This window comes from Nanorana parkeri, unplaced genomic scaffold, assembly GCF_000935625.1.
Source record: "Nanorana parkeri isolate BGI_ZX_2015 unplaced genomic scaffold, ASM93562v1 scaffold48, whole genome shotgun sequence".
NCBI lineage: Eukaryota > Metazoa > Chordata > Amphibia > Anura > Dicroglossidae > Nanorana > Nanorana parkeri.
Window position 1 is genome coordinate 1,119,372 of NW_017306316.1, and position 26,136 is coordinate 1,145,507.

The 26,136-nt window shown below is 39.2% G+C and overlaps 1 protein-coding gene across 1 annotated transcript in view; it reads right to left on the minus strand.

Moving 5' to 3' along the window:
• Nucleotides 1–656: 656 nt before the first annotated feature.
• Nucleotides 657–26,136, minus strand: part of CUX1 (cut like homeobox 1) — a 241,199-nt gene continuing 215,719 nt past the window's right edge. The window contains exons 21-24 of the mRNA XM_018573575.1: nt 13,112–13,414; nt 10,887–11,075; nt 8,411–8,675; nt 657–3,369 (exon numbers count right to left, since the gene is read on the minus strand). Coding sequence (XP_018429077.1) covers nt 2,682–3,369; nt 8,411–8,675; nt 10,887–11,075; nt 13,112–13,414 — 1,445 coding nt within the window. The 3' untranslated portion in view covers nt 657–2,681. The remainder of the gene's footprint in view (nt 3,370–8,410; nt 8,676–10,886; nt 11,076–13,111; nt 13,415–26,136) is intronic.

Here is a 26,136-nt window from a genome sequence, read left to right on the forward strand (position 1 = left end):
GGTATCCTTTAATATGATTGAGGATCTAAAGGGCCATGTAAACTTTCAATAAGGTGGCATAATGCCATGATGCATGTACCACTAGGTTCTAATGTTTATTTTAACCTTTGAACAGAAGCTTAACAGATACATTCGAACACTGTGCCTGGACTAAATTAAATGAGAATTAAAACCGCCCCTAGAATTCCATGCTAAAATTTTGCATGATTTTATTTTCAGTAAGTCTACTACAGCAGCTGAGGACAAGACTAGTTCAGACTTTCACAGGCCAAGGGCAAGGGTCTTCCTGTACAGGGCATTAACTAGGATTCCAGATGAGATAAAGTTACCTTGGACTTTGTATGCATTAGGAGTTGCCAGCTCTTGTCTCATTTCCTTCAGTATTGAGACTGCTGCATACCAACAGCAAGTTTAGCAAAAGTTTTACAGAAAAGCAACAATAAATTTACTATTTTAGCTTTTCATATTTTAGAAGAGCCTGTTTAATTGGATAATGGGTAATGGACCCTGTAATTCTGTAAAAAGCATTCAAATATCTAGACAAAAAAAAATGTTAAACAGTTAATAACATGCTAATATTCAAAGTCAGATGAAGATGACACTTGCCTGTTATTTGCCTCTTAGAGCCATTTTAACTTATTTGCATTTCTGACTTCTGTATTGTTTATCATAAAGAAATTTGTCTGTCTTAAAACCTGAAGTGCTACTGCATCTTGCCAATGCAATGTAAAGAGCTATTTTTTTGTGGTTCTACACATTACATTTTTTCTACTAAATAATACAAGCTCAATGAGGTTTAGCATAGGAGAGTGTAGCTAGAAACACAACACTCCTATCCCCTATATGAAAAAGGGACCCAAAATAAAATAAACAAAAAACGTAATATTATTAAAACGTAAGTAACAAATGCACCAAATAACGTCATCAAAAGATGCTGACCTAAGACACAATGCTCCAATGATACACAATAAGATCAAAGAAAAAAAAAAATCTTTAAAATCAATAATATACAGTATGACAACTACATCTTGTAAATTATACCCAATACTGCCGGCAGTCTATCCCTCTAAAGAATATTTGCCCCCGTTTCATCCCTTCCTAACAATCGGATAATAAAATACAGCACCTATAAATAAGCAAAAAAAATATATATATACTGAAATCATCTATTGTTAGTTTTTAAGATATGGCGATAAACGAGCCTAGTTCAGCAAATCTTGTAGAAGCCATAGCAGATCAACCAGCTTATTGAAAAAAGGTGGCAGTAATGCACTCTATGTGTGCACAAATACATAAGAAAATACACAGACTTATAAAATTGCATACACGGGTAATCTCACACGTCTCTGTTCTCTCTCACACACATATTGACAGCTAGAAGGAACAGGATACAAATTGGAATGGGTGTCGTACTTGAAACAAGAGCCGGCGCTTGTATAAAAAGATTGCTTTGAGCCACAAATGCGGTGTTGTTAAAACGGGTGTTTTGGTTTTAGGTTCTATTTACATAGTACTATGTAAGAGGTTTGTTGTGTTTCTGTATTATTTTTTTTTTTTTACAAAAAGTTTTTGATTAGTCTGCATGTAAAATGTCTCTTATACTCATTCTGCTGGCAGCATATTTGGTAATAATATAACTTATTAAAGTCGGATGTTGTCCGTTGGAGTAATGCAACAGATACAAATGATTCTATGAAGGGAATACTGTAAAGGGTGTACTCTTAGCCCACAAATCAATCAGTACAGGTCTACCATTCCAACTTGTACCCTTCTGCCCCCCTAAAATATGAGGTCTGATCAGCGTGCTCTGTGGTTAGAGGTTAAAAAGCAGATTATAAAATACCTAAATTCAGATCTTTTTTTTTTGTCCTGATTTGGCCTAAAATGGAGTGTAATAAACAAACTCTGATCTGGAAAAGACCAGAATTGGTTAAAGCTATGAAACAATGTGCACTGGATATCTATTTTCACTAACAAGAAAAACACTACGTCAGCTACCACAAATTAAGATATTTTCCTGATGTGACATTTTGTTAGAAAATAAGTGGAGTTGGTGTGTTTATTATATCTCAGAGTTCCAAGCAGGTATTTTTTTTTCTTCTTGAAAATAGGATTCCAAACTAGTGTGTTTAGAGTCAGTTGACTGTGCAATCTCTTAGTGGCAACTGAAACAGCTACTAAAAATGAAAACTAAAATAATAAAAAGGACATTTTTTCCTGAAAAAATCTCCTCCTTTTCCTGGTATAAGAAGATCATAGTGTATTATCGCTCTATGGCCATTACATGGCAGATAAAAAGCCCCATTAACTTTGTGGGTTCAATCTTTTTTTTTCCTCTATTTGTTTTTTTTTTTATAGATTTTTTTGTACTTTTTTTTAAGCCCACGTTAAAAAAGTGGGCACAAGGCAAAGCTGTAAGTTATTCCAGAAAGTGTGAAAATCACTTGGGCAATAGTAAAAACACTTCAGGGTACAAAAAAGCTTGACTACATATTTCAGTTTTCGTCCTCGAAAACACAACATAAAAGTGGGCTTAATGCTCCTTTTTGTATTCTATATGCACCTTGGCCTATGGCGTTTTTGCCCTGTGGCCTGCAGGGCGATAAGTGCGCAATATGATATAACCAGTGAAAAGTCCATTTTAATTCCCCTAGTTTGCTGGAACCAGGGTTAACTTAATCTCAAAACTCCCATTCGTTGGGCTCTTCCCGGCTAGCGGCCTTCTCTAAACGGTGAATTATGCTGTTCAAGTTTGCGGCTTTCTTTTTCCTCAAGGTGTTGTCCCGTGTGTTTTTGGAACTTGATGTCTCAGAAAAGCTGAACAAGCTCTGGATAGAGTTTCCTTTCTGTGAACTTGTACTTGGCACGCTGGATAGTTTCTCAGAATCCTCTTTAGGTTTTTGGAAACCTTCCTTCGTAGGAATCAAGCTTGAGGCAGCTGAGGTAGAGGCATGCTTTTCAGTAGCAGATTTCGGTGTTGTGTCTAAAGTTTCTCCAGAACACAGAGTTCCAGGAAGGGAAGTCCGACTCTGCAGTTTTCTCCGGCCTTCCTCCTTCCTATCAACCGAGCAGTCTCTGTCTGACCGGGTGGTTTCTGGTCTTTCAGTAGATCTAGCATCTTCACCCTCTTCAAAAGCTGAATCAGTCTGTCCTCCCTGAGACTTTGAGTTGTCACTATTGAATTCATCTCCATCTAACACACCATGCTTCCCATCACTTGTGCTTTCCATGTCCACTCCATCACAGCTATCTCCTTCTGAACTTTGGGCTGCTCTACTGCTTGTAGCTGATGGGGAATCGCTGGAACCAATTTGCCCGTGGCTACCTGCTTGAATTTCTTCAATGAACAGTTCTCTGCGTATACGAGACCTGCAAAAGGAAAACAAAAAGCCAGTTTTACAAATGATGAAGTTTATACACTTCTATTTTTATGTAGTCAAAACATGTACCATCATATCTATTTGGCTCACTGACAGCAAATAAAGTATAGTGTAGCTAATTATTCTTTCTAGTCTGCCTGAATCTGGTTGTAACAAAAGTTCTTTGTAATTCCACTAGTTCATCTGAACCTTCAGAGGAGTGGTGGTCAACTTTCTTGATATTGAGGCACTCAAGTACATCTCCCAACACCACCAAGAGGCCACAATACTACAGAAAATTGTGGACTGCTGAAAAAGCATCACAGGCAGGAGACATGTCACATGAGACTGCTAAAATGACTCCCCCTACAAACCAATTCTCACCACAATCAGTATTCACCATTGAATCCTAGGCAGTATTGAAGATAAAGGCCCACGAAGGGCCTGAAAAAAAATTCTTAATTCCTTTTAAATGTACAAATCATTTTCAAAAGTAATGCAATAAATTACACACACAGTACAGAAAAATTGCTGTAAAGTAAGAATGCTTTCAAAAACATATTTATATTTAAAAAATGCAAAGTGAGCGAACATAAGCAAAATCGAAATCAAATCAATATTTGGAGTGACTACCCTTTGGCTTCAAACCAGCATCAATTCTTACACTTGCACAAAGTCAAAGTTGGTGGAGTATCTGGAGGAAGATTGGAGTTGGTTGAGCTTACCTGGTGGTCTTCCTTCCCATATCACAACAGTTTTTTGTGGTGCAGTTGGACACTTATGGTTTTATGCAAGTAGCATTGCAAATAAAGATTTTATGTTTTTTATGATATACAATATGGCCTCTATTTCTTTTTATTTGGGATTGAGATAATACGGCATCTGGCTTCCTGGGAGCTTGTGTGTGCTCGGACAGGAGGATTATAACCAGTAGATTGCATTAAGCGTAGATCCTCGACGGGCTCTACAACAAAGAGGGACAGCACTCTATTGGGGGTTCACTCAATGGTCATCATCTGGTGGTGGATGGACAGTGGATTATTTGTGTTTCTCTCTGTTCAGACAGATTTTTTTAAAACTTTTATACACCGTGGATGTGGATGGAATTGCCTTTTTTTATGCACATATTGTTTGATAGACAATCACGTTGGTTGTGTTATGTATATATTTATACGCGGCACATACATACTTGCATCAGAGTCAGGTGTATGATTAATCAGTTACAGTATACCAAGCAGGTGCTAATGATGATCAATTTCATAGGTAGGTTGAAACAGTCATTAACTGAAACAGAAACAGCCGTGTAGGAGACTTAAAACTGGGTGAGGAACAGCCAAACTCTGCTACTAAGGTGAGGTTGTGGAAGACAGTTTCATGTCACAGGTCATACAACATGGCAAGACTGAACACAGCAACCAGACACAGTGTAGTTACACTGCATCAGCAATGTATCTCCCAGGTAAAGATTTCAAAGCAGACTGGAGTTTCGAGATGTGCTGCTCAAGCTCTTTTGAAGAAGCACAAAGAAACGGGCAACGCTGAGGACCCTAGATGCAGTGGTCGGCCTTAATGCAGCAGATGAAGGACACATCATGCTTACTTCCCCTTTCGACATCAGAAGATGTCACGCAGTGCCATCATCTGAAAGAAAACATCGGGGTGCAGAAAAATGGCAGGAGGTGCTTTGGACGGAGGAGTCAAAATTTTAAATATTTGGCTGTAGAAGGAGGCAGTTTGTTCACCGAAGAGCGGTACAATAATGTGTCTGCAGGCAACAGTGAAGCATGGTGGAGGTTCCTTGTAAGTCTGGGGCTGCATTTCTGCAAATGGAGTTGGAGATTTGGTCAGAATCAATGGTGTCCTCAATACTGAGAAATACAAGCAGATACTTATCCATCATGCCATACCATCAGGGAGGAGTGCGATTGGCCCCAAATGTATTCTGCAGCAGGACAACGACCCCAAACATACAGTCAATGTCATTAGGAACGTGTAAAGAAGAACAAGGAGTCCAGGAAGTGATGGTTTGGCCCCCACAGAGCCCTGATCCCAACATCATTGAGTCTTTCTGGGATTGCATGAAGAGACAAAAGGATTTGAGGCAGCCTACATCCACAGAAGATCTGTGGTTAGTTCTCCAAGATGTTTGGAACAACCTACCTGCCGAGTTCCTTCAAAAACTGTGTGCAAGTGTACCTAGAAGAATCGATGCTGTTTTGAAGGCAAAGGGTGTTCACACCAAATATTGATTTCATTTGGATTTCTCTTCTATTCATTTACTTTCCATTTTGTTAAAGGAGAACTATGAGGTGAGTGCTTTTCACTCACCTCATAGTTCTAGCCGACCTGTGACAGGTCGGCTCAGTAGATTGGGAGGTGAGTTAACACATACCGGCGTTCGCTCACCTCTCGATCCTGTCACGGCTCTCTGCCGTGACAGGGGAGGGGCTGGATTCCCCCCTCCCCGCTTTTTTGGCTCCTTGCGGTCCTAGATAGACCCTTTAATACCGCATATGAGAGGTGGTGTCTGAGGGATGGAGGCCAGAGGGGTGGTATCTCTTTAATCTACTCTACACCCTTCTGGTGGACTCGGATGAATTACCTTTTATGTGGGAGCGGGGCCTGACAACTGACCTCCCTGATGTTTGGCAGCAATGCTGCTCCCGGGTCTCTTCTGGATTACTTAAAGGAGAACGATGGGGTGAGTGCTTTTCACTCACCTCATAGTTCTAGCCGACAGATCCGCTTCAGCGTCTCAGTATACCGCGAGCAGCAGTTGGCGGTATACTGCGGCGTCTCAGTATACACTGAGCCTAGGGTGACGGGAGGACGCTAGTTTGTGTCCTCCCGTTACCCTAAGGAGAACTATGCGGAAAAGCCTTAACCCCATAGTTCTCCTTTAATTGATAAAAAATAAACTATTAAGACTTTTATTTCTGAAAGCATTTATTCACACCTGCCTACCTAAAACTTTTGCACAGTACTGTATGTTAGTCAGCATCTTTATCATCTTCATTTCCTTACTGCAGCCATGTGAATACTACAGCTCTTGACTTCACTCCACTTACACCACTGGGCCCTTTGACTTTACCCATATCACCTCTTATATAAAACATCAAACTACAGCAAAATAAACTTTTTTTATAAACTTGGGCCACATACATCATAGAATATCTCTATACAAGGCAGTGCCAATGATAAAAAAAAGTGTTCAAAATAAGTTAAGGTAGAAGAAAAGTCTAAAAAACCCCAAGTTTAAAACTCTGCCTCCCCACTGCTCATATACATGCTGCATACAGTTTGTAAGAAATCTTAGTGTAAATCCATTTACAAAAAAATATTTTTCTGAGTGGTCGTGTGACCACAAAGCTCTGACTCCTCTGCGTAGATGTGCAAGCTGAAACCGGGGCTGAATTATACAGAGCTGTGACATCACCTGCCAGCTACCACTGCTCTTGCCGTTGTCAGCCGCTCATTTACACTGGGGAACTGTAGCTTTGAGGTCAAGTGACCGTTTGATTATTAAAAAAGGTATTTCTTACAACTGTATGCAAAATGTATATTAGCAGTGGGGATGGAATATCTTAAACATGGGTTATTTTAATCTTTCCTTCTACTCTAAGATACTACAGACATCAGATGCTGGTTGGGCACACAATAAAATCTGGCCAATTAAAGTTTTGCACAGAAGGTCTTCCTAACAAGCAAATTCATATTGGCTGAATATGCGCTCTTTGACCTCTGAGGAAGACAGGGGGAACTCACGGCCTGCTCTGACATATACCGGTTAGATTTGGTGAAGCTAAATCGTATATCTGTAATCACCTTATCAAATGACAACCAATCAGAAGTAATTGGACAATCATATACACTACCAGCCAACTTTATTAGGTAAAAGTGGCAGCAACTCAATGCACATAGACAATCTGCTAAAGTTCAAACCGACCTTCAGAACGGGGAAGAAAGGTGATTTAAGTGACTTTTACCATGGCATGGTTGTTCATGCCAGACTGGCTGGTCTGAGTACTTCAGAAGCTGCTGATATACTGGGGTTTTCATGCACAACCATCTCTAGGGTTTTATGGAAAATGGTCTGGGAAAATATCCAGTAAATTGCAGTTATCTGGGTGAAAGGAGGATGGCCAGACTGGTTCTCTGAATGCACAACACACTGAACCTTGAAGCAGATGAGCTACAGCAGCAGAAGACCACACCGGGTGCCGCCCCTGTCAGCTAAGAATAGGAACCTGAGTATACAAATTTGCAAGGGCTCAGCAAAATTGGACAACAGAAGATTGGAAAAACATTGCCTGGTCTGATGAGTCTCGATCTCTGCTGCAACATTCCGATGGACGGTTTAAAATTTGGCGTAAACAACATGAAAGCATTGACCTATCCTGCTTTGTATCAATGGTTCAGGCTGCTGGTGGTGTAATGGTGCGGGGGATATTTTTTTGGCACACTCTGGGGCCCCATAGTACCAACTGAACATCGTTTAAATGCCGCAGTCTACCTGAGTATCGTTGCACACCATGTCCATCCCTATATGAGCACAGTGTACCTATCTTCTAATGGCTACTTCCAGCAGGATAAAGCGCCATGTCACAAAGCTAAAATCATCTCAACCTGGTTTCTTGAACATGATAATGAGTCCACTGTACTGAAATAGCCTCCAAAGTCACCAGATCCCAATTCAATACAGCACCTTTGGGATGTGGTGGAACGTTAGATTCGCATCATGGGTATGCAGCCGACAAATCTGCAGCAACTGTGTGATGCTATCATGTCAATATGGCCCTCTCTAAGGAATGTTTCCAGCACCTTGTTTAATCTATGCCACAAAGAATGAAGGCAGTAGTGAAGACAAAGGGGGTTCAAACTTTTACTAGGAAGATGGACCTAATAAAGTGGCCAGTGAGTTTAGATCTGCTATGGATTGCACTTTTCACATCCTCTTTGCACTGCAAAAAGCCCCTTAATCTTTAGAAGCTGTTGTACCAGAGAAGTTACGTATTGTCAGTATAAGAAGATTGTCTCAGTATAGGTTTTACCTGTAATTATGGAACCAGTTAATAACCGTGCTGGTTTTCAGGTTCAGCTGTGTGGCAAGCTCTTCTATAGTTTTTGGAGAAGGGTATGGCTTTTGCTGGTAAGCCCTTTTTAGAGCTTCCTTCTCCTCTGGAGCCAGCACCACTCGTGGCTTCTTCAAATGATGTTGTGGCTGTGGACTGGAACCCTGGCTGTAATCCAGGCCTGCAGATGGAGGTTCACATGGCTGACTATCACTCACTGAGCTGTGTCGTCTTTTCATGTATGCTGCAAGCAAAAATAAAAAACATTTATTGATTTTCACTTTAGAACAGAATCACAAATGAATCCAAATATACATATCTATAGATATATGATATATCTACAGATATATCTACAGATATATCTACAGATATATATACACACATACACACACACATTAATGTCATAGCTCTGAAAAAAAAAAACATTGTAACCAGTTTACAGATTATATCAAAGATCAATTGTCTGTAACTGGTCTAATTCCATTATGTGTTTCCTAAAGATAAACTATCAAATATATAATTATTATACTTATATGTTCAGCATTAATACATAAACTGTTGGCCAGATGCTGCCTATCATTTCCTGACTTATAGGCAGAAGGAAAGACCCCAATGATCAGAGAACAACTATGCTTATGTTTGGCCAGCCTCTTGCAATTCCATGTATAAAGCACCTACTCAGCAGAATCTATGGGTCATGAAGGAGAACCAAGGACAGCAGTAACATAGTGCCAATAACTTTTACACACATTCTGCCTGTTCTTCTGAAAACAATGGGTGGGGCCTTTCTTGCAAAGTGAGTAAACAGCATGGCCAGGTATGGGGAAAGCAAATACATTTCCGGGGTGCATCAATAGAGACATCACCAACAGGAGAGAGAAGATCCTGGTTCCACTTCTAGAGACCTCACTTACAAATATATATTGATAAGCTAGGAGTCCAGAGATGGGCAACAAAAATAGTAAATGGTTCTGAGGGATAAAACATATCAGGAGAGACTGCAGGAAATTAATATGTGCAGCCTGAATGAGGGAGAGTAAAGGGGGAACATGAATTAAACCTTTAAATACATTAAGGGTGTGAATAAGGTTCAGGAGGGCTACATTTCCAATATGGCGCTTATATCAAGAACACAGGTGAAAGACCTCAAACTAGCATTAGGGAAAGTTTAAAACTAACCTTAGACTATTTTATTTTACCAAATGAGCAGTTTATACTTGGAACATACTTCCAGCAGAGGTGGTGAATCATTCAACAGTGAATTTAAATATGTCTGGGATAAACATAGGTCGATACTCAGGCAAAAACATAACAAAATGAGCAGACTTGGCAAACACCTCTGTGTTTTTAGCTTGAACCTAGCAAAGGATCCAGACCCTAGTGTTTCACTTTGGCCCCAGCTCAGTTGCTATACCGCCAAATAAAAAATAAAAAAATTAACTTGTTAAAAGGCAGCGTACAAACCTTACCCTTGCTTATTACGTTGCCCATTACCAAGTTGCCATTTTCTAACAGCAATATCCAGAGATGGAAATCTGGATATGGAGAAATCTTTATATCTTTAGGAGGTAAAATGTAAAAAATATTTATGCTGGCTGTAAAAACCCAAATACCACCTCTATTAAACAGTATAATGTATAGCTCAGATAAAGACCAATGCTTTTCGGAGTAACTCTAGGAGGCAATATAAAGTTTTATTAATATTATTGCTCACAGAAGTTCTCCAATTCGTCTGTTTTCTCTCTGAGAAAGGTGTCAATATGCTTGCTTCAATCCACTAGTTGGAAATTAAGGTTGTGCAAGAAACAGCAGAAGGTCTGGGTGCTACAGATAAGGTGGGGTGGGGGTGGGGGGTCTTGTTTGTATATCAAAGATTAATTCCAGTTTTGTGGAGAAATAAAATCCCCTTTAGACAAATTATTTATTTTGCAAGGTTATTGCAGATTTTTACCTTTCTATGGTCTAAGCAAAATGTTTGCTATGCCAAGTCAGTCCTCAGATTCTCTGGGGAGCTCTCGGTCTGCCTTCATTATCACCACCCATCCATAAACCCCTACGTTTTCCTTAATGTTGAAAACATAGTAAAAATACTTGATAACATTCCTGATTGGATATATAACAAATGACTTTTGTCCTACAATCATGATAATGACAAAGTGAATTGTCATTCGCTACAGTTGCACACTATATAACCACTAGATGGTGCATGAGACTATCTAATCTTTACTAAGGCACCATAGCAATTCTTATACACCAGCACGTAGTTATATTACAAAAGTCTTGTTAATGTTGTTCTTTCAAGCACAAATCAACTTCCAAAAGCCATAGTGTGGGAGAGTCTTGGATTGAGATATGCATATTAATATAAGTTTGGTTTAATAGAATAGAAAAATTCTAAGGTGCACTGTCCTTAACAATTCTACAGCTACATAAATACTTATAAACAGCTGTATACCTTTCTTTTCCATCCGTTTCATATCCATGAGCTTATCTACATTGTTTGGGTCATTGAGCCAAAGCTGCATACGTACAAACGGTTCTCTTCCTTTCAAGCTAAGTTTATGCCATGGCTTTGGTCTAGCCAGCAAATCAGAGACTGAGCCTTGAGTGAGCCCAAGAATAGTTTCTCCAAACAGACGTTGACCTAAAGAAAACATAAGAGGTAGAAACAATCCTTTAAAAACAATGCCTCTTTCAGAGGAGAAAAAACAATACTTTTTTGAGAGCAGACTGAAATTTTCTTTTACAAAATTTTTCCCTTCTTGGTTTTCAGATATTTTATCACAAAATATTAAACACAAGGTTTGTTAAAATACAAATACCTAAAATGCAAATAAACTAAATTAACAGAAGCCAACACAAAGTGGGGCAGCACAGTGGCTTATTGGTTAGCACTAATGCTTTGCAGCACTGGGGTCCTTAGTTTTAATCACGGCCAGGGCACGATCTGCATAGAGTTTGCATGTTCTCCTTATGCTTGCGTGGATTTCCTCTGGGTACTTCAGTTTCCTCCCACAGTCACTCAAGTCATGCTGGAAGTTTTATTGGCTCACGTCTAAATTGGCCCATTTTGCATGCCACCCCAGGAATGACCTGTTGACCTGCCCACCTAACCCTAACCCAAATTTGCCAAGCATATTCTATGAAAAAAGGCTATCAAGTGTATGAGATATAGTGCCCAAAGAAGAGGAATCATTATTTTAAATATTTTAGATTGACACCCATGTAATCCACTAACTTCTTTTGCCAGGCTAAACAGATTAATGTATTTCTTACCAAACATGACATTTATTCTCCAAGGTGTGAATACTTAAGAGAGAGCTATGGGGTAAGTGTTTTTCCCTATAGTTCTCTCAAGGGACATGGGAGGAAAAAAACTTGCATCCCCGTGACCCAAACCTCTGTATATATCGTGCTACAGCTTGCAGTATACTGAGACCACTCGCAGCCGGGACGGATCCCGACATTACTGTCGAGATCCACCCAGCTGTCTGAGTGACAGCTGGCTCTGCCTATCTAGAGGCAGAGCCAGCTGTACCCGCTCCCCTCCCCCGTCTGTTCCTCCAGTCAGCACTGGAGGATCTGAGCAGGGAGGTGGCAATCCCTGCAGGGAGGCGTGACTGACAGTCGCGGCTCTCTGCAGGGAGATGATCGAGAAGTGAGCGAGCGACGGTATGTGCTCGCTCACTTACCGATCTATTGAGCCGACCTGTGACAGTTTCATTGTCACACGTCGGCTCGAACTATGAGGATGAGGGATTTTAACTCACCTCATAATTCTCCTTCAAATGGAACCTGTGGTTGTTTAAAGTACTAAAAAAGTATATTTATGGTATGCAGGATCCTAGAGCTAGGCCCCAAGGACTAAAGATATCCAGCTGCATTCCTTTCCACCTTCTTTGCCTTTATGCTGACCTTTGAGGCTATAGGCAATTATGGAGGTAAGGGAGTTATCAAGGGAATGGGCTAAACACAACAATATTTTCAAAGGGTAAACACTTTAATATCAGAATTCCAGGGCTTTAGGCGCTTCAGCAGAACCACAAGGTTGCTTACGGTATATGAGCATGAAAATAGGCTGTATAAGATATTTTTTTCAACGGCTATTTAATTCAATAATCAAATAAAAACAAGGTAATTAATAAATGTCCCATCAGACTACTTCCTCAGGCTTGGGCCTTTTTTCTACACAGCTTGAATGGGCAAAATTCGTAGGATCAAAACCCAGTCTCTATATACTATGGGGGGAATTTATTAAAACTGTTCAGACAAAATCTGAAGCAGCTGTGCATGGCAACCAATCAGCTTCTCTTTCATTTTCAAATCTTAACTGAACAAACTGAAGAGAGAAGCTGATTGGTTGTCATGGACAAGTGCTCTAGATTTTGTCTGCTCCAGTTTTGATAACTTACCCTCTATGTGTTTAGTTTGGTAGAAAACCATTTGTACAGCAGCTACATTGAAAGCATGATCACACCTTAAAAAGATTGACAACATAAATCTGGGCGGGGGTGATAGGATTAGAAGAAGTGTAGACATAGCACAATTGCATAATAATATTACATAATTCTGTCGCCTGCTAAAACTGTTAACACATTCACAGAACCATCATGTTCCCCTAACAAAAATATAAAATGTATACATTAAAATTATTAGAATGTTTAGGAACCTGCACCATACCTAAATTGTTATCGGTTAAAACTTCTTTGACTCTCTTGGTTATGCCATAGGTGTCCAGTTCTGGAGACATGGCTACCAGTTCTTGAATACTCAGTGAGGATTGCCCTGGAAATGGAAGAGGTGTGGCTGGCTGAGAGTCGCCAGCTGTTGCATCACTGGACTCCTGCGCTTCACCTTCTTTGCTCGTCTCTATCGTAGGACACGGCTGTTGCACCAGTTCTGTCAAACTCTTTACTGATTCACTGGAGCTCATTGGAGACTCAGGAGCCGGACTGCAGCTGGTTGAACTCTTTGGAGTATTTTCTGTGCAAAACAATAGTGCATTTAATTAAAAATTTGCTGTCACTTTTACATCATTATGAAGCATGAATACTCTGCAACAAGAACAAGTAAACTATTTTATCATTGATAAAATAAAAAGTGAATACATGGTAGTACATAAGTGAGGGAAGTGGATTGTTCATGCAAATATGTAATCAAAGCATGGTTTTATTATCTCTAATTAGTCTGCAGTAAACAAACTGAACTTAAAAGTGATAATAATGTCAAACTGTTTTTACTTCCAAAAAGTTTTTATTTGTTTTGTTTTAAATGCTTATAACAGTGATCACACTTTCACATTCAGTGTGTATTAAAACGCAGTATCAAATAAAGGTTACAAACTCAGGTTTCCATGATATAATGATACAGTCAAACAGTGCAGTCCTCAAGGACTACATACCATTGGTATAAGTATGTCAAACTGTTTTTAAGCCATTTCAAATGCTGATTAATGTTTAAAAAGCTTCAGTTCCTGAAACAGCTGGTCCTCTGAGCAATGGCCCTGATATCCTGTTTTAAGGGGGTTCCTTTCCCCTTGCAGAAACCTATGGAACCACCCTTGCGCATGCTAGTAAGATGTGCGAGTCTCCACAAACACACAGGCATGGCAAGCTATTTGCCTGCAACCTGCTTCACTCTACTCCTTTCTCTCTTTTCCAAACTAATAAATGGACAGCTGCTGAAGACTGCTCTGTCCCTTGTGACCTTGTACTGAATAGGAAGTTCAGAGAGCCCAAGCTGAGAGAGTTGGAGCCAGCTGTTTGTAAACATGATGCCTGTTAAGTGTTTGGGCAAAAACATTAAATAAATACTTTTCAGCACAATGCATATTTGTTTGTTCTATGTTCATTATTGAAAAATATGGAATGTGTAAAGGAAATATGTCACAAAGCAACCACCCACATGAGAAGGCTCCAATGAGACCAGCTGTTCCTCGACATGTGCCCCCTCCTTGTAGATCAGTGGGGGTGAACCCAGGGCACGCAGAGGCCCCTCTGGTGGCACGCCACCCTAGGCAGGGGTGTGGAATTCGTATTGCTAGACACAGGCAGTTTTTCAACATTTAGTCCTGCTTTGCTACTCCTGTACTGGAAGTGACAGGTTCAATAAAGAGAACCTGTCACCTCCAAATGCTATCACACAGGGGCTTTGTAGCCCGTTTGATAGCAATAAAGTTAGGTGAAAAAAAAATAAAGAAAATATAAAATTGGGAAAATTAGAAAAAAAATACAGATAAAAATTAAAAAAATAGAAAAAAAAGTGATAAAGTAAAACATAAAGAAAAAATAAAATGTTTAAATATGTGTGTTTCTCTATTTTGCCTAAGGCAGTGATGCTGAACATTTTTTTAAACCAGTGCCCAAACTAACACACAATACCAAACTTATTTTCAATGTTGGCACTTTGAGATAAATACATTTATTTTGCATTGCAGTTTTGGCACTCAAAAACGTTAGCCATCACTGTCCTAGACAATGAGGCTAAAACAATGAAGTCAGTCACTGCCCCGGAAGGAGTCAGATTATACGCTTTATAATTAGATTTTATGAAACACGGTTTATCAAACTATAAACAGTGTATCAACATCACACACCTACTCAATCTTTGGTAACAAGTACTGTCTTGGAAAGATCAGAGTTACGATGAGCTCATCGAAATGATTTAAGGTAAGTCCAAGAATAAATTTAAGGCTACCGCCACTGAAATATACTAATTGCCCGGCAATCTCTGGGTTAAGTACTAATAGTTAGGGCTACAACAACTAATCAACATAATTGATTATTGAAAAAGTTCTCAACTTTTTAAATCATCGATTAATCGGCTTCCAATTGATTTGCCCTGTTCATGGCTCCACACACGCTGCGTGACACACCTCTTCCCCACGCCGCACCTCTTCCCCGCCTCACGCTCACCTCCCGCCCAAATCCACGATCGGCACAGGGACGCGGGGAGAAGATTATATTTTCCGAATCACTGATCCAAATCAATTATGCAGCATGTTAAGACTCTTGATTTGGATACATCATTTTGGGTTATAGATAATATAATAAAGCCATATGGTCAGTTTGAGAGCAGACAACTAGCATTAGCAGAAGGAGAAATAGGCAATGGAAGCCTCTATATTTCTCTCAGCAAAACTGGGGCAGAACTCTGGTCAAAAATAATAAGATAAAATTGATGAATAGCCAATTTAAAGATAAAATAACAACAACATAGCTTTTGATGCAATATTTGGCTTCAAAGATTTACCCCACAATAATTTTTTTGCCACTAAATGTCCTCAGTCTGATAGTAAGCAACATTCAACCCACTTCATCTGAGCCCGGGTCCTCCTGGGTCCACTCCAGCATGTGACTGGACAGTGAATGAAGAAGCGGCACAGTGATGAGATCATCTGTCACTTTGCTTTTTCTTCCAATCAGCATACGTCTCATCAGCACAGGAACTGATTGGTTCCTTGTACTGCTACTGCCTCTCACACTCCAGCTCTGCAAGAGGCAGATACCATGTCAAGTTCAGATACCTACATTGCTTGCATTTACAAATGCATTTAATAATGTATTAATGACTATAGAGCTGCATTAATTTGTGTCATTTGTATCTGCCAAGAGTTCAGCTTTAAAGCCTGATCACTGCTTCAGTAACTTTAATGAAACAATATAGATAGGTCTGTCTATGCAAGAACCTACAGTTCTTGATCCTGGCTACTGCAAGTATCATGACCTTGCTAATACTGTAAATATAATACTGCATCTTAAGAGCCCTTAATATGAAAGGTTGGAGTTTAGTCCTGAAAGCGAATGTAACCAAAATGCAGTGTGAAATACAGGAAGGAGCATGGACGCTATCTGTGTTATACACATGGTTTCAATAGGAATAGTTGGATTTTTGTCATCTTTCAAACTGTCCAATTTAACATACTGCAGGTTTATGTTACTAACTAACCAATCTGTGACCTGTAATCTATGTATAACTTATTGCCAGATTTAGGTATGTACTGCATTTGCCAATGCTGCACACACAGGATACCTCATGGAGGCAGGGGATAGAAAGCTTTCTTTGAATTGATCATCCTCAGTAAACAATTCCCATAGTGTGCTAGAATCGCTTGGGCATTCTGACACTTGAGACTTAACACTGCTAACAAATATGCTCTTTAGGCTAGGCTATGTCCACTGCAGTCTATTGGTCGATGGCATAGGTTGTGCTCAAAAAGCTAAATTAAAAAAACAGGAATTAGAAAAATAAATTATTTTAATGCCCACTCCATAGTTGTCAATTATTCCCCTTTTCTGCATGGTTTCTGTGTCCCCCTAAAATATGGCAATACAAGTCTGATGCAAAAGAAAAAAAGATCCAGCCCACATGGGTTGGGGGTTTTGCACTGTGTCAGCCTTGTGTTGCATAAAATCTAGCTTTTTTAAAAAACAAATGAGACCTTTACCCAGGGCACAGTAACAGGTTTGCTGCGTAGCAAACACTTAATTCGTCTGCCAGAGTCCCTCAATATACCTGTGTAAGTTCTGGGTCAGGTCTAAGTCACAGCTTACACAGGGGTAAGGACCATTTCTCCACCCCCACATGATAGTGCCCAAGTCTGGCTACAGACTGCTTTGGCACACTGTATTGCCTTGTGGAAGGAAAAGGAAAGAGTTTGGCAAATTCTCCCTGGGTACTGGATGACCTTGTTTCACGGGAACCATACTAACTCTGCAGTGACATTATTTTAACTGGTTCCTGAATCACAGCTAAAGGAAAGATGATAGAATTCTAATCCCTGCAGGAAGGTTTGTTACACCTCATAATGGGATTGTGGGGGGCGAGTGCCAAGCCATGGTGCCTACATCTGGACCTGATGGAGCCATGGTACTGATGCAACTAAGTGTTGCAATTTATCATGCTTTCCCCACCAGGCCAACTGTTTTGTGCCTCTTTATAAAAAAAAAAAAAAAAAATATGCATTTTACCATTTCTTAACAGTACCCTTACACTCACCGGCCACGGTCTTCAGAAGTGCTTTAATTCTTTGTGGCATAGATTCAACAAGGTGTTGGAAACATTCCTCAGAGATTTTGGTCCATGTTGACATGATGGCATCACACAGTTGCTGCAGATTTGTCTGCTGCACATCCATGATGCAAATCTCCCGTTCCACCACATCCCAAAGGTGCTCTATTGGATTGAGATCTGGTGACTGTGGAGGCCATAGGAGTACAGTGAACTCATTGTCATGTTCAAGAAACCAGTTTGAGATGATGTGAGCTTTGTGGCATGGTGCATTATCCTGCTGGAAGTAGCCATCAAAAGATGGATACACTGTAGTCATAAAGGGATGGACATGGTCAGCAACGATACTCATGTAGGCCATGTCATTTAAACAATGCTCAATGGGTACTAAGGGGCCCAAAGTGTGCCAAGAAAATATCCACCACACCATTGCACCACCACCATCAGCCTGACCCGTTGATGCAAGGCAGGATGGATCCATGCTTCCATATTGTTTACACCAAATTCTGACCCTACCATCTGAATGTCGCAGCTGAAATCGAGACTCCTCAGACCAGGCAACGTTTTTCTAATCTTCTACAGTATTGTCCAATTTTGGTGACCCTGTGCGAATTGTAGCCTCCATTTCCTGTTCTTAGCCAACAGGAGTGGCACCTGGTGTGGTCTTCTGCTGCTGTAGCCCATCTAATTCATGATTTGATGTGTTGTGCGTTCAGAGATAGTATTTGCATACCTTGGTTGTAATGAGTGGTTATTTGCGTTACTGTTGCCTTTCTATCATCTCAAACCAGTCTTTCCATTCTCCTCTGACCTCTGACATCACCCAGGCATTTTTGTCCACACAAGTGCTGCACACTGGATATTTTCTTTTTTTCAGACCATTCTCTGTAAACCTTAGAGATGGTTGTGCATGAAAATCCCAGTAGATGAGCAGTTGAAATACTCAGACCAGCCCGTCTGGCACCAACAACCATGCCACGTTCAAAGTCACTTAAATCCCCTTTCTTCCCCATTTTGATGCTCGGTTTCAACTTCCGCAAGTCGTCTTCACCATGATTAGATGCCTAAATGCATTGAGTTGCTGCCATGTGATTGGCTGATTAGCAATTTGGGTTACCAAGCAAATGAACAAATGCACCTAATAAAGTGGCCGGTGAGTGTACATTAGTTAGCTTCTCAATGCTGTGCAGGTGTGTACATTTAGCACCATCTCGTCAATCCTTAATATTTACATTAAAAAATGCTGAACAATAAGCCCAACTACTTAGAGGCATAGAAGAGTAAATGGCAAAAAAAGACCAAAGTGGAGTTGAGTATGCCCACTTTTCTTTTTTTTACTTTTTTTGTCTAAATATAGATCTAGGTTGATCCCATGTGCTGAATGTCTGTTCCAAACATCAACTACTGTTTTGGTAAAATAAAACTTATTTTTTTTACTAACACTAAGGTTAGAATTGCTCTTTCCACTGCTTGATTTTAGCTTCATGTTCCAATACTGCCCTCTGGTTTTAATCATGTCGTTACAACTTAAATTTACAACTTACAAGTAAAATACAAAGCTATAAAAATTAAAAAAATTTAAAAACACTGATAAAAAAAGCACAGAAATGTCAAATTAATTGCAGCTCTACAACTCCATCTCAATAAAATGAATAGTAAGTTGACATTTTCCATGCTCTAGTAAATGTTACATAATCCCCTTTCACATTCATGGCCCTGTCTAACCCTGAGCTTGTGTGTCATATGACAATCCAATTTTATATATTGAGATTAATGTCCTCTAATATTACAGCTAAAAGAGGCCCTTATTATAATACATAGCAGCTAATATAGATGACTAACAAAATCAGCAGCAGCCAGCTTGGTTGACTAATGATGTCAGCTGCTGCTATCATTAGAGATTGGGACCAGATATAGACACAATAATTCACTATTTGGACCTGATGCTGCTGTTACTATTACTTCATGAACAGTGGTAGCTGCAGATAGTACATTCAGCCTTGAGCACAATTAAAGCGCCCGAGGGGGGCACATATTTTAAATCAAACCCTAATGGGAAATTAATATTTTCTTTTACTTGACCTAACTTGATCTGGGAAGTAAAATGTTGGTTTATATTTCCGAGATCTATTTCTCCTGTGTTAAACAGAAGAGGCCTGTGTGCATGGCCAAATCATGTATGGACTCCTTGACATGGGCCATTTACACTTTCGTGTAACGCTCTAACCCTACAGAGGTGATACAAGAACTATAGGTTTTTCCCAGCTACAACTGTTTAATTGGTTCCTGTATTGCAGCTGTATGTTAGAGGATAGATTATATTCCTAGCAGAAGGTTTGTTGCACCCCAGAGTGGGATCATGGGGTTGTAAACTCTACATTAGGAATCAATGTCCGTAAGCTATGTACCATCTTAAGCACCCAGCTAAACGTTCAGATTAGCTACATACATTTGAGAAGCATAAAACCAAAACAAGTTTAAAAGTCGTATCGTTTTTGTTTTCATCCAGAAGCCACAGCCCGAGTAGAAAAGCAGTAGAATAGATCCCATGCTTTTTGTGTGGTAGCAGTGGTGTCTCTGCAGAGATCCAATATGTTCCCTGCTGAGTCAAAGCCAGAGCTCTCAAATTAGCAGTGATCATCTGTTTGTGGATTTTAGAGCTTTCGGTCCGACTCAGCAGGGGATATGTTGGACCTCTACAGAGAAACTACTGCTTTCCAACAGACAGCATGGTGGCATGGGACAGACTTATCTCCTTTTAATGAGAAGGAACGGTAAGACTTTCTAGATCTTTTGTTTTGATCTATATGGAATGTATTGTAGATTTAAACTAAACGTTCATTTAGGCTTCACAGTGCAGAGGAACCTTGCTATGCAGTACAGCGTGTATGTATATCTGCAAAAGTAACCTAACTGGGCACAAATTAGACAGAGCCCTTAGTTGGCTAATAGGGCTGAGTGCTGCAGAATCTATGTATCACATTGTCATGCATCTGTGTATGTTTTAATATTACTGTTACAGCCCCCGCATATCTCACTTTGTAGCCCATGGTGGATAATGCTGGCACTTGACAAATCGGTAATAAGAACAAATATGTCAGTTAAATCACTCAGCAAAATTTTCCTAAATTATCACACAATTGTAAAAACTGATCTTTCACTGACAGGATTTATAGTCTGATAGCAAATACATTTTAAAATTGCTTTTTATCCCAGCAGTATTTTGACATTTTGATACATTTAGTAAAATTATGATTTGTGTTCCAGTGAGAAAAGATGAATGTACATATTTAAATAAGTACTTAATTCTGCCTTCATACTGTACACGGTATTAAATAGCAAAAACAAAAGGCTACCTTATGTATTTTATACAATTACATGGTATCAACAGTGAAATTAAAATTGTGCGCACACTTTTTTTTACATTATCCTCCAGCGAGGCCTGAAAGGAATGCTGCGTTCTTAAAATCTGATTGCCTCTTTGCTGTAAACCCTAAGGTCACTATAAACAAAATATATAACGCAGAAAATGTTATTTCTGTATTGCAGGCGGCTGAGAAACAGTACTGTAAATTTGACCAGATTCAGCCAAGCGCGGGAGCAAATTGGCAGGTCATCCATCTTGCTCACTGTACACTGTCAGGGATGGCATGAATTCCCTACATGATTAACAAACTTCTACTTGGGTCTGCATCCTTTAACCTACAGCAAGGTCGGCATTATGGCTGCCCGCCTGATATAGCGTACAGAGCTTACTTTAAGTTTTACTCAGATTTTGTTCTCTGAATCAGCCTAAACAAATCTTGCAGAGCAGCAAGATTAATTACTGCGCTGTAGTGTCCTGCACCACATAAAGCGTGCTTGAATTTTCTAAGGTGCCTTTGCCGATTTTGCAATAATACGGAGGAAGTGGAACTTTACAACAAACTTTAAAGAATAGGTGTGCTGTTCTAACACACCTTCCTTAAAAGTAGAAAGGCAAATCCAAGATTGCTAATGAAACCTTTCACCTCTTTTCTTACTACAACTGATCGTTAGGACCTCTGCTGGGCTTCTCAACTATTCTGCTAGCTTTTATTTCCTCACTGAGCTATCCACACAGAAATAGTTATGCTGGCATTCCTCATGCTCACAGCCCTTTAATCTTGGGACAGGCAAAGCAAGCACATCTAGAGGGAGGCTGCAATGTCTTCCTGTACACATTGGGCATGCAGGCTGTCTTCCCCTTCTAGACCCTACAGATATGTTCTTTTGTTTAACTAAATATTGTTGCTTCAAGGTAATGTTTAAACGATCAAAACAATAGTTTTAAGACTCCAAGCTCCACTTAATGGTTCAAACAGGTATAAGGAGCAACAGAAAATCTAATTTTAGGTAACACTATTATCCTTACTTTTTAGTATTTTATTTACGAAGTGACTAATGAAAGTAATATGAACATCTCTAACTTATCAATCAATTAGGTCAATGCATGACATGTCTATCTATTAAATGTTCTATTCTATTTGTAAGTAAAGTCTTTTGACTAAGCAAATATTATGAGGAGATAAAAAAAATGCCCCATAATTTTCAGAGTTATATTAGAGAAAGAGAGGACAATTTTTGAAGATAAATCTTTCATTTATCAGATTCCACATTTAAATTTCCAGACACGGCCCTCAATTCTCAGTAATAATAACCTAAATTCCATTTAGTGTTTATTTGAGCAGTCAGGATAAAGTCATTTCTTATTATCTCCCCGCTGTGTAAAAAACAGCTGGAAGGTAGGAAGTCAGCAAGCATTTTCACCAAAAAGTAATTATTGTAAGTGACATTTTTACTGCTGGCGTGCCATAAGGCGTACTGTGCATTCAGAAGGACAAGTTGCTGAAATGAAATGGCAGGGTGCTCTGTGACATTTTGACAAGAACCCAAACATTATTTATCTGATGACTGGTCTGATACTCTTCTTTACAATAAGACCAGAGTAAGGACATGCTAAAAACAGTCTAATTCTCTGTGGCACAGAGGAGGTATGTGGTGCGACATTTTACAAGAGTGGCAGTTTATGCAGCATTGAGTGACACAAGATTCAAGGATGGATAAAGCAGTGTAAAGAAGGGCATGATACCTTTTTGTACAGCTACTAAATTAAGCTTTAATATGAAATAAAATAAAAAAATACTTTGCCATGTTATTGAATTATTAGCAAAACTAAAAAAAGAAACAATTTTGCATGTTTTTTTTTTTTAAACAATGTTATTAAAAGGTACAGTACCAAGACCTTACTATGGCTTCCCCAGACACTACTAGGATATAACTGAGGACTCAGCATTATGACACCATAATACTGGATGTGATGTCACACTGAAAACTTAATAGGGAGTACTGCATACACATACGTATGACAAGCAATAAAAGCAGCAGTGTTGGAATGGATAAATGTGTAAAGTTTCGGTGATCGATGGATCCTTAAATTCAAGAATGTATTATCTACATGAACAAAAGAAGCATTGTTATAAGGCCATGGTGCGTGGTTCCAAGGTTCTATACTAAGCGAAGGTTAATGGGTCAGAAATGGATTTTCCCAGGGCACCTAATCAAACACACAAAGCTTTGTGCAAGAACACAAACGGACACGCATACATGAATATTTTGCTATTTTTTTTTCTTGCAATCTACGTTAAGGCACACAGCTGGGGCTGGCATAAACAGAATATCTAGTCCATGGATTTCTGGAATTGCGTAAGACTTTTAAGACTCAAAGCCTTTATATCAGACACTAAGAAATAGATTCTGTCCTCCAACACAAATTTTGTAAATGGATGAATCAAAATTAAGCATTATGCATAGCGCAAATAACAAAATGAAATACTGATAACATTTTTGTTGCCATTTAGAAAAGCTGGCAAATATAAACCCTTTTCTCAATTCATCACAGGTGCAGAAAACAAATGGATTCTGTTCACTACAATATCATCCAGTTTGAACTGCCGCATCACCATCTTTTAAGTATTCCATAAATCAAGCAGTATACACAAACAGGATGTGGCATGAGATTTGCATTAAAGTATGCCTCCACCGGCCATATTGTGGACTGGACTAACAGTCAACCCATCAATTTACTAGCATCTAGTAACATCATTTTGTCTGCAGGCACAAGACATAAACCATCGTAAAATTGGAACATTATGACAAAAGCAACAGAGTTACCTCATTTGTATTACATAATAAGGATGATGGTGACAATAAAAATAATAATCAACAACTCACCCACATGGTACAGAAAAAGGGATGTGAATATCAATTGTTATATGAGGCCTATTGCTGTGTTCCTTGTAGCAACAAAATGACAGTTCATAGTTTAATATAAAGGAAGATGTATTATAGAAAACATCACACCCTCCACTATATCTACATCTGCTTCAATTTATTCGTTTCTGATAGTCTGACTTTTTAGATTATCTTATCTATGAGCTCGGATAAAACCTTTTTCACATAAACAGGTTTATAATTTGGGCATAAGATAAATGGCAGCATTCTTGAACAAGCAGTGTAACAAATAAAGTGACATTATCACAAATCCCAATTGGTTACCTAAAACAGGAAACAGAATGGTTTAAAGCTATGATGAGAGGGGACTAACTGTAGATCAAATCCTTAGCTGGATAACATTTAGTTTGCTAAAGTACCGTTCATCATAACAATGTTATATATTTTTTTTTTTATGGCATATGGTTTACCTTTTTTCTTTGATTTGGTTATCTTAGTAGTGCTGATCATTTCTGGCCTCTTTCAGCCTACATGCACTTACTCTAGTGTCGGCTACACATCATTACCCTGGACAGACTTCATGATAATGGGATTTAAGGATCACGCCTACACAATGTGTGTTGATGCTGCTGCCTGTAGTCACCACCAGGGATGCGCGGGACTGAGTGACAACACAGGTGCACAAGAGTTGGGAGACAGCTGTCACTCCATAACAGGCGGTGCCTGAAAAAGGACCTTTATAGCATGAACACCAGGTATTATTTTATTGAAAGTGAAATGTTTAAAAAGTTACAATACAGGCAGTCCCCAGGATACGAACAAGATAGGGACTTTAGGTTTATTCTTAAGTTGAATTTGTATGTAAGTTGGAACACGTACATTTTTTAGGTGTAACTCCATCCAGCCAAAAACTAATTTTTGTTTTGTTTTGGATATCATAGGGAAGGGTTAGCCCCCTGTAACATTTGTTTTGCTGTCCTCACAGTGGCAAAATTTGCATGGAGTTTTACTTTAAATGCAACTTGGACAGATGTTTGTACAATTTCCTGTAATGTACAGTACCAAACCCGGAAGGAGAGGCAGGCACTCCTCGTCTTCACGTCTAGCAACTTCCTGTAATGTACAGTACTATGACCCAGACCCACTCCTCGTCTGCATGTCTAACAACTTCCTGTAATGTACAGGAGGTACAGTACTACGAACATTGGCGCAAGCACGTTAGCATTACAACTAGTGAAACAGCCTGGTTCCGCATTCGTAAGTAGGAGTTGTACGTAACTCGGGGATTGCCTGTAATATGTTAAATTGACACTAAACTCATGAGTTAAATTTGAAAAATGCATTCAAGTACCTCAACTATTAACAAAAATGTATCTTATTTGTGTATCACTCAGCTGTAGATCCTCAAATCATCTCTGAATTGGTGCTGACACTGTCCTTCCTTCTGGAGGGTGGCTATTTTTGTTCCCCATGGTCCCGATGTGTGGTGTAGAGTAGCCACTGTTCCAAGCTTGCTCCCGTGATGGAATACAATCTCAATACAAATTAGTAAATTAAATTTGACTAGTTCATCATGCGAGCAAGCTTGGAGCAGTGACTACTTTACATCACACTCAGGGACCACAGGGAACAAAAGTAGCCATCCTCCATAAGAAAGGACAGTGTCAGAATGAATTCAGAGATGATTCGAGGATCTACAGCCGAGTGATAAATAAGCTATATTTGTATTAATCGTTAAGGTACTTGAATGCTTTTCTAAGATTTTACTCCTGAATTTAGTGTCACTTTAAGGTTTGTTGGAAATTAGTTGTTGAGTTTATGTATTCCTTAATAAAAGAGAACCGAGGAGGTGATGTTTACATTCTTTGGTGTTAATGGTAGCATTAAAACCAAAAGGAACTCTGTAATAATAATGTCACTATTCAAGATATTTAAACACAAAATGAAAATATAAAGGAGGGTCAGACTTTCTTATAATAAACATTTTAGACCCTAATTTGCAGTGGTCTAGTGGATGGCCAGATTTCTTTTCTGAAATTTATTACATCAAATTCAAGAGACATGAAGGAATCCCTCTGTGATTTTTATAGTTGGTGATCAGGTGTTTAATCAATATATGTATTATATACACGGTACCATCTTTCAGAGCAACCTCTGCACTTTTTATCTTTATTTACAAGCATGCTGCAGAAGATGATGAATGTGGTGACAAGCATCTGTATTAAATGTCATTTGTCATTCTCTAGTCACCTTCGTTGTGCTGTCCAGCTCCTGGTAGCAAAAGCTAATGATTAAAACGCCTCCATGCAGAATACACTGTCTTTTCAATTTAGGTTCAAACACAACTTTTAGATCAATGTGCTGACAGTAATACAAGACTCAGACAAGGTAGCTCGGAAGGCCATTACACTAATATACTGTGGTTTTCATGAAAACTAAAACAT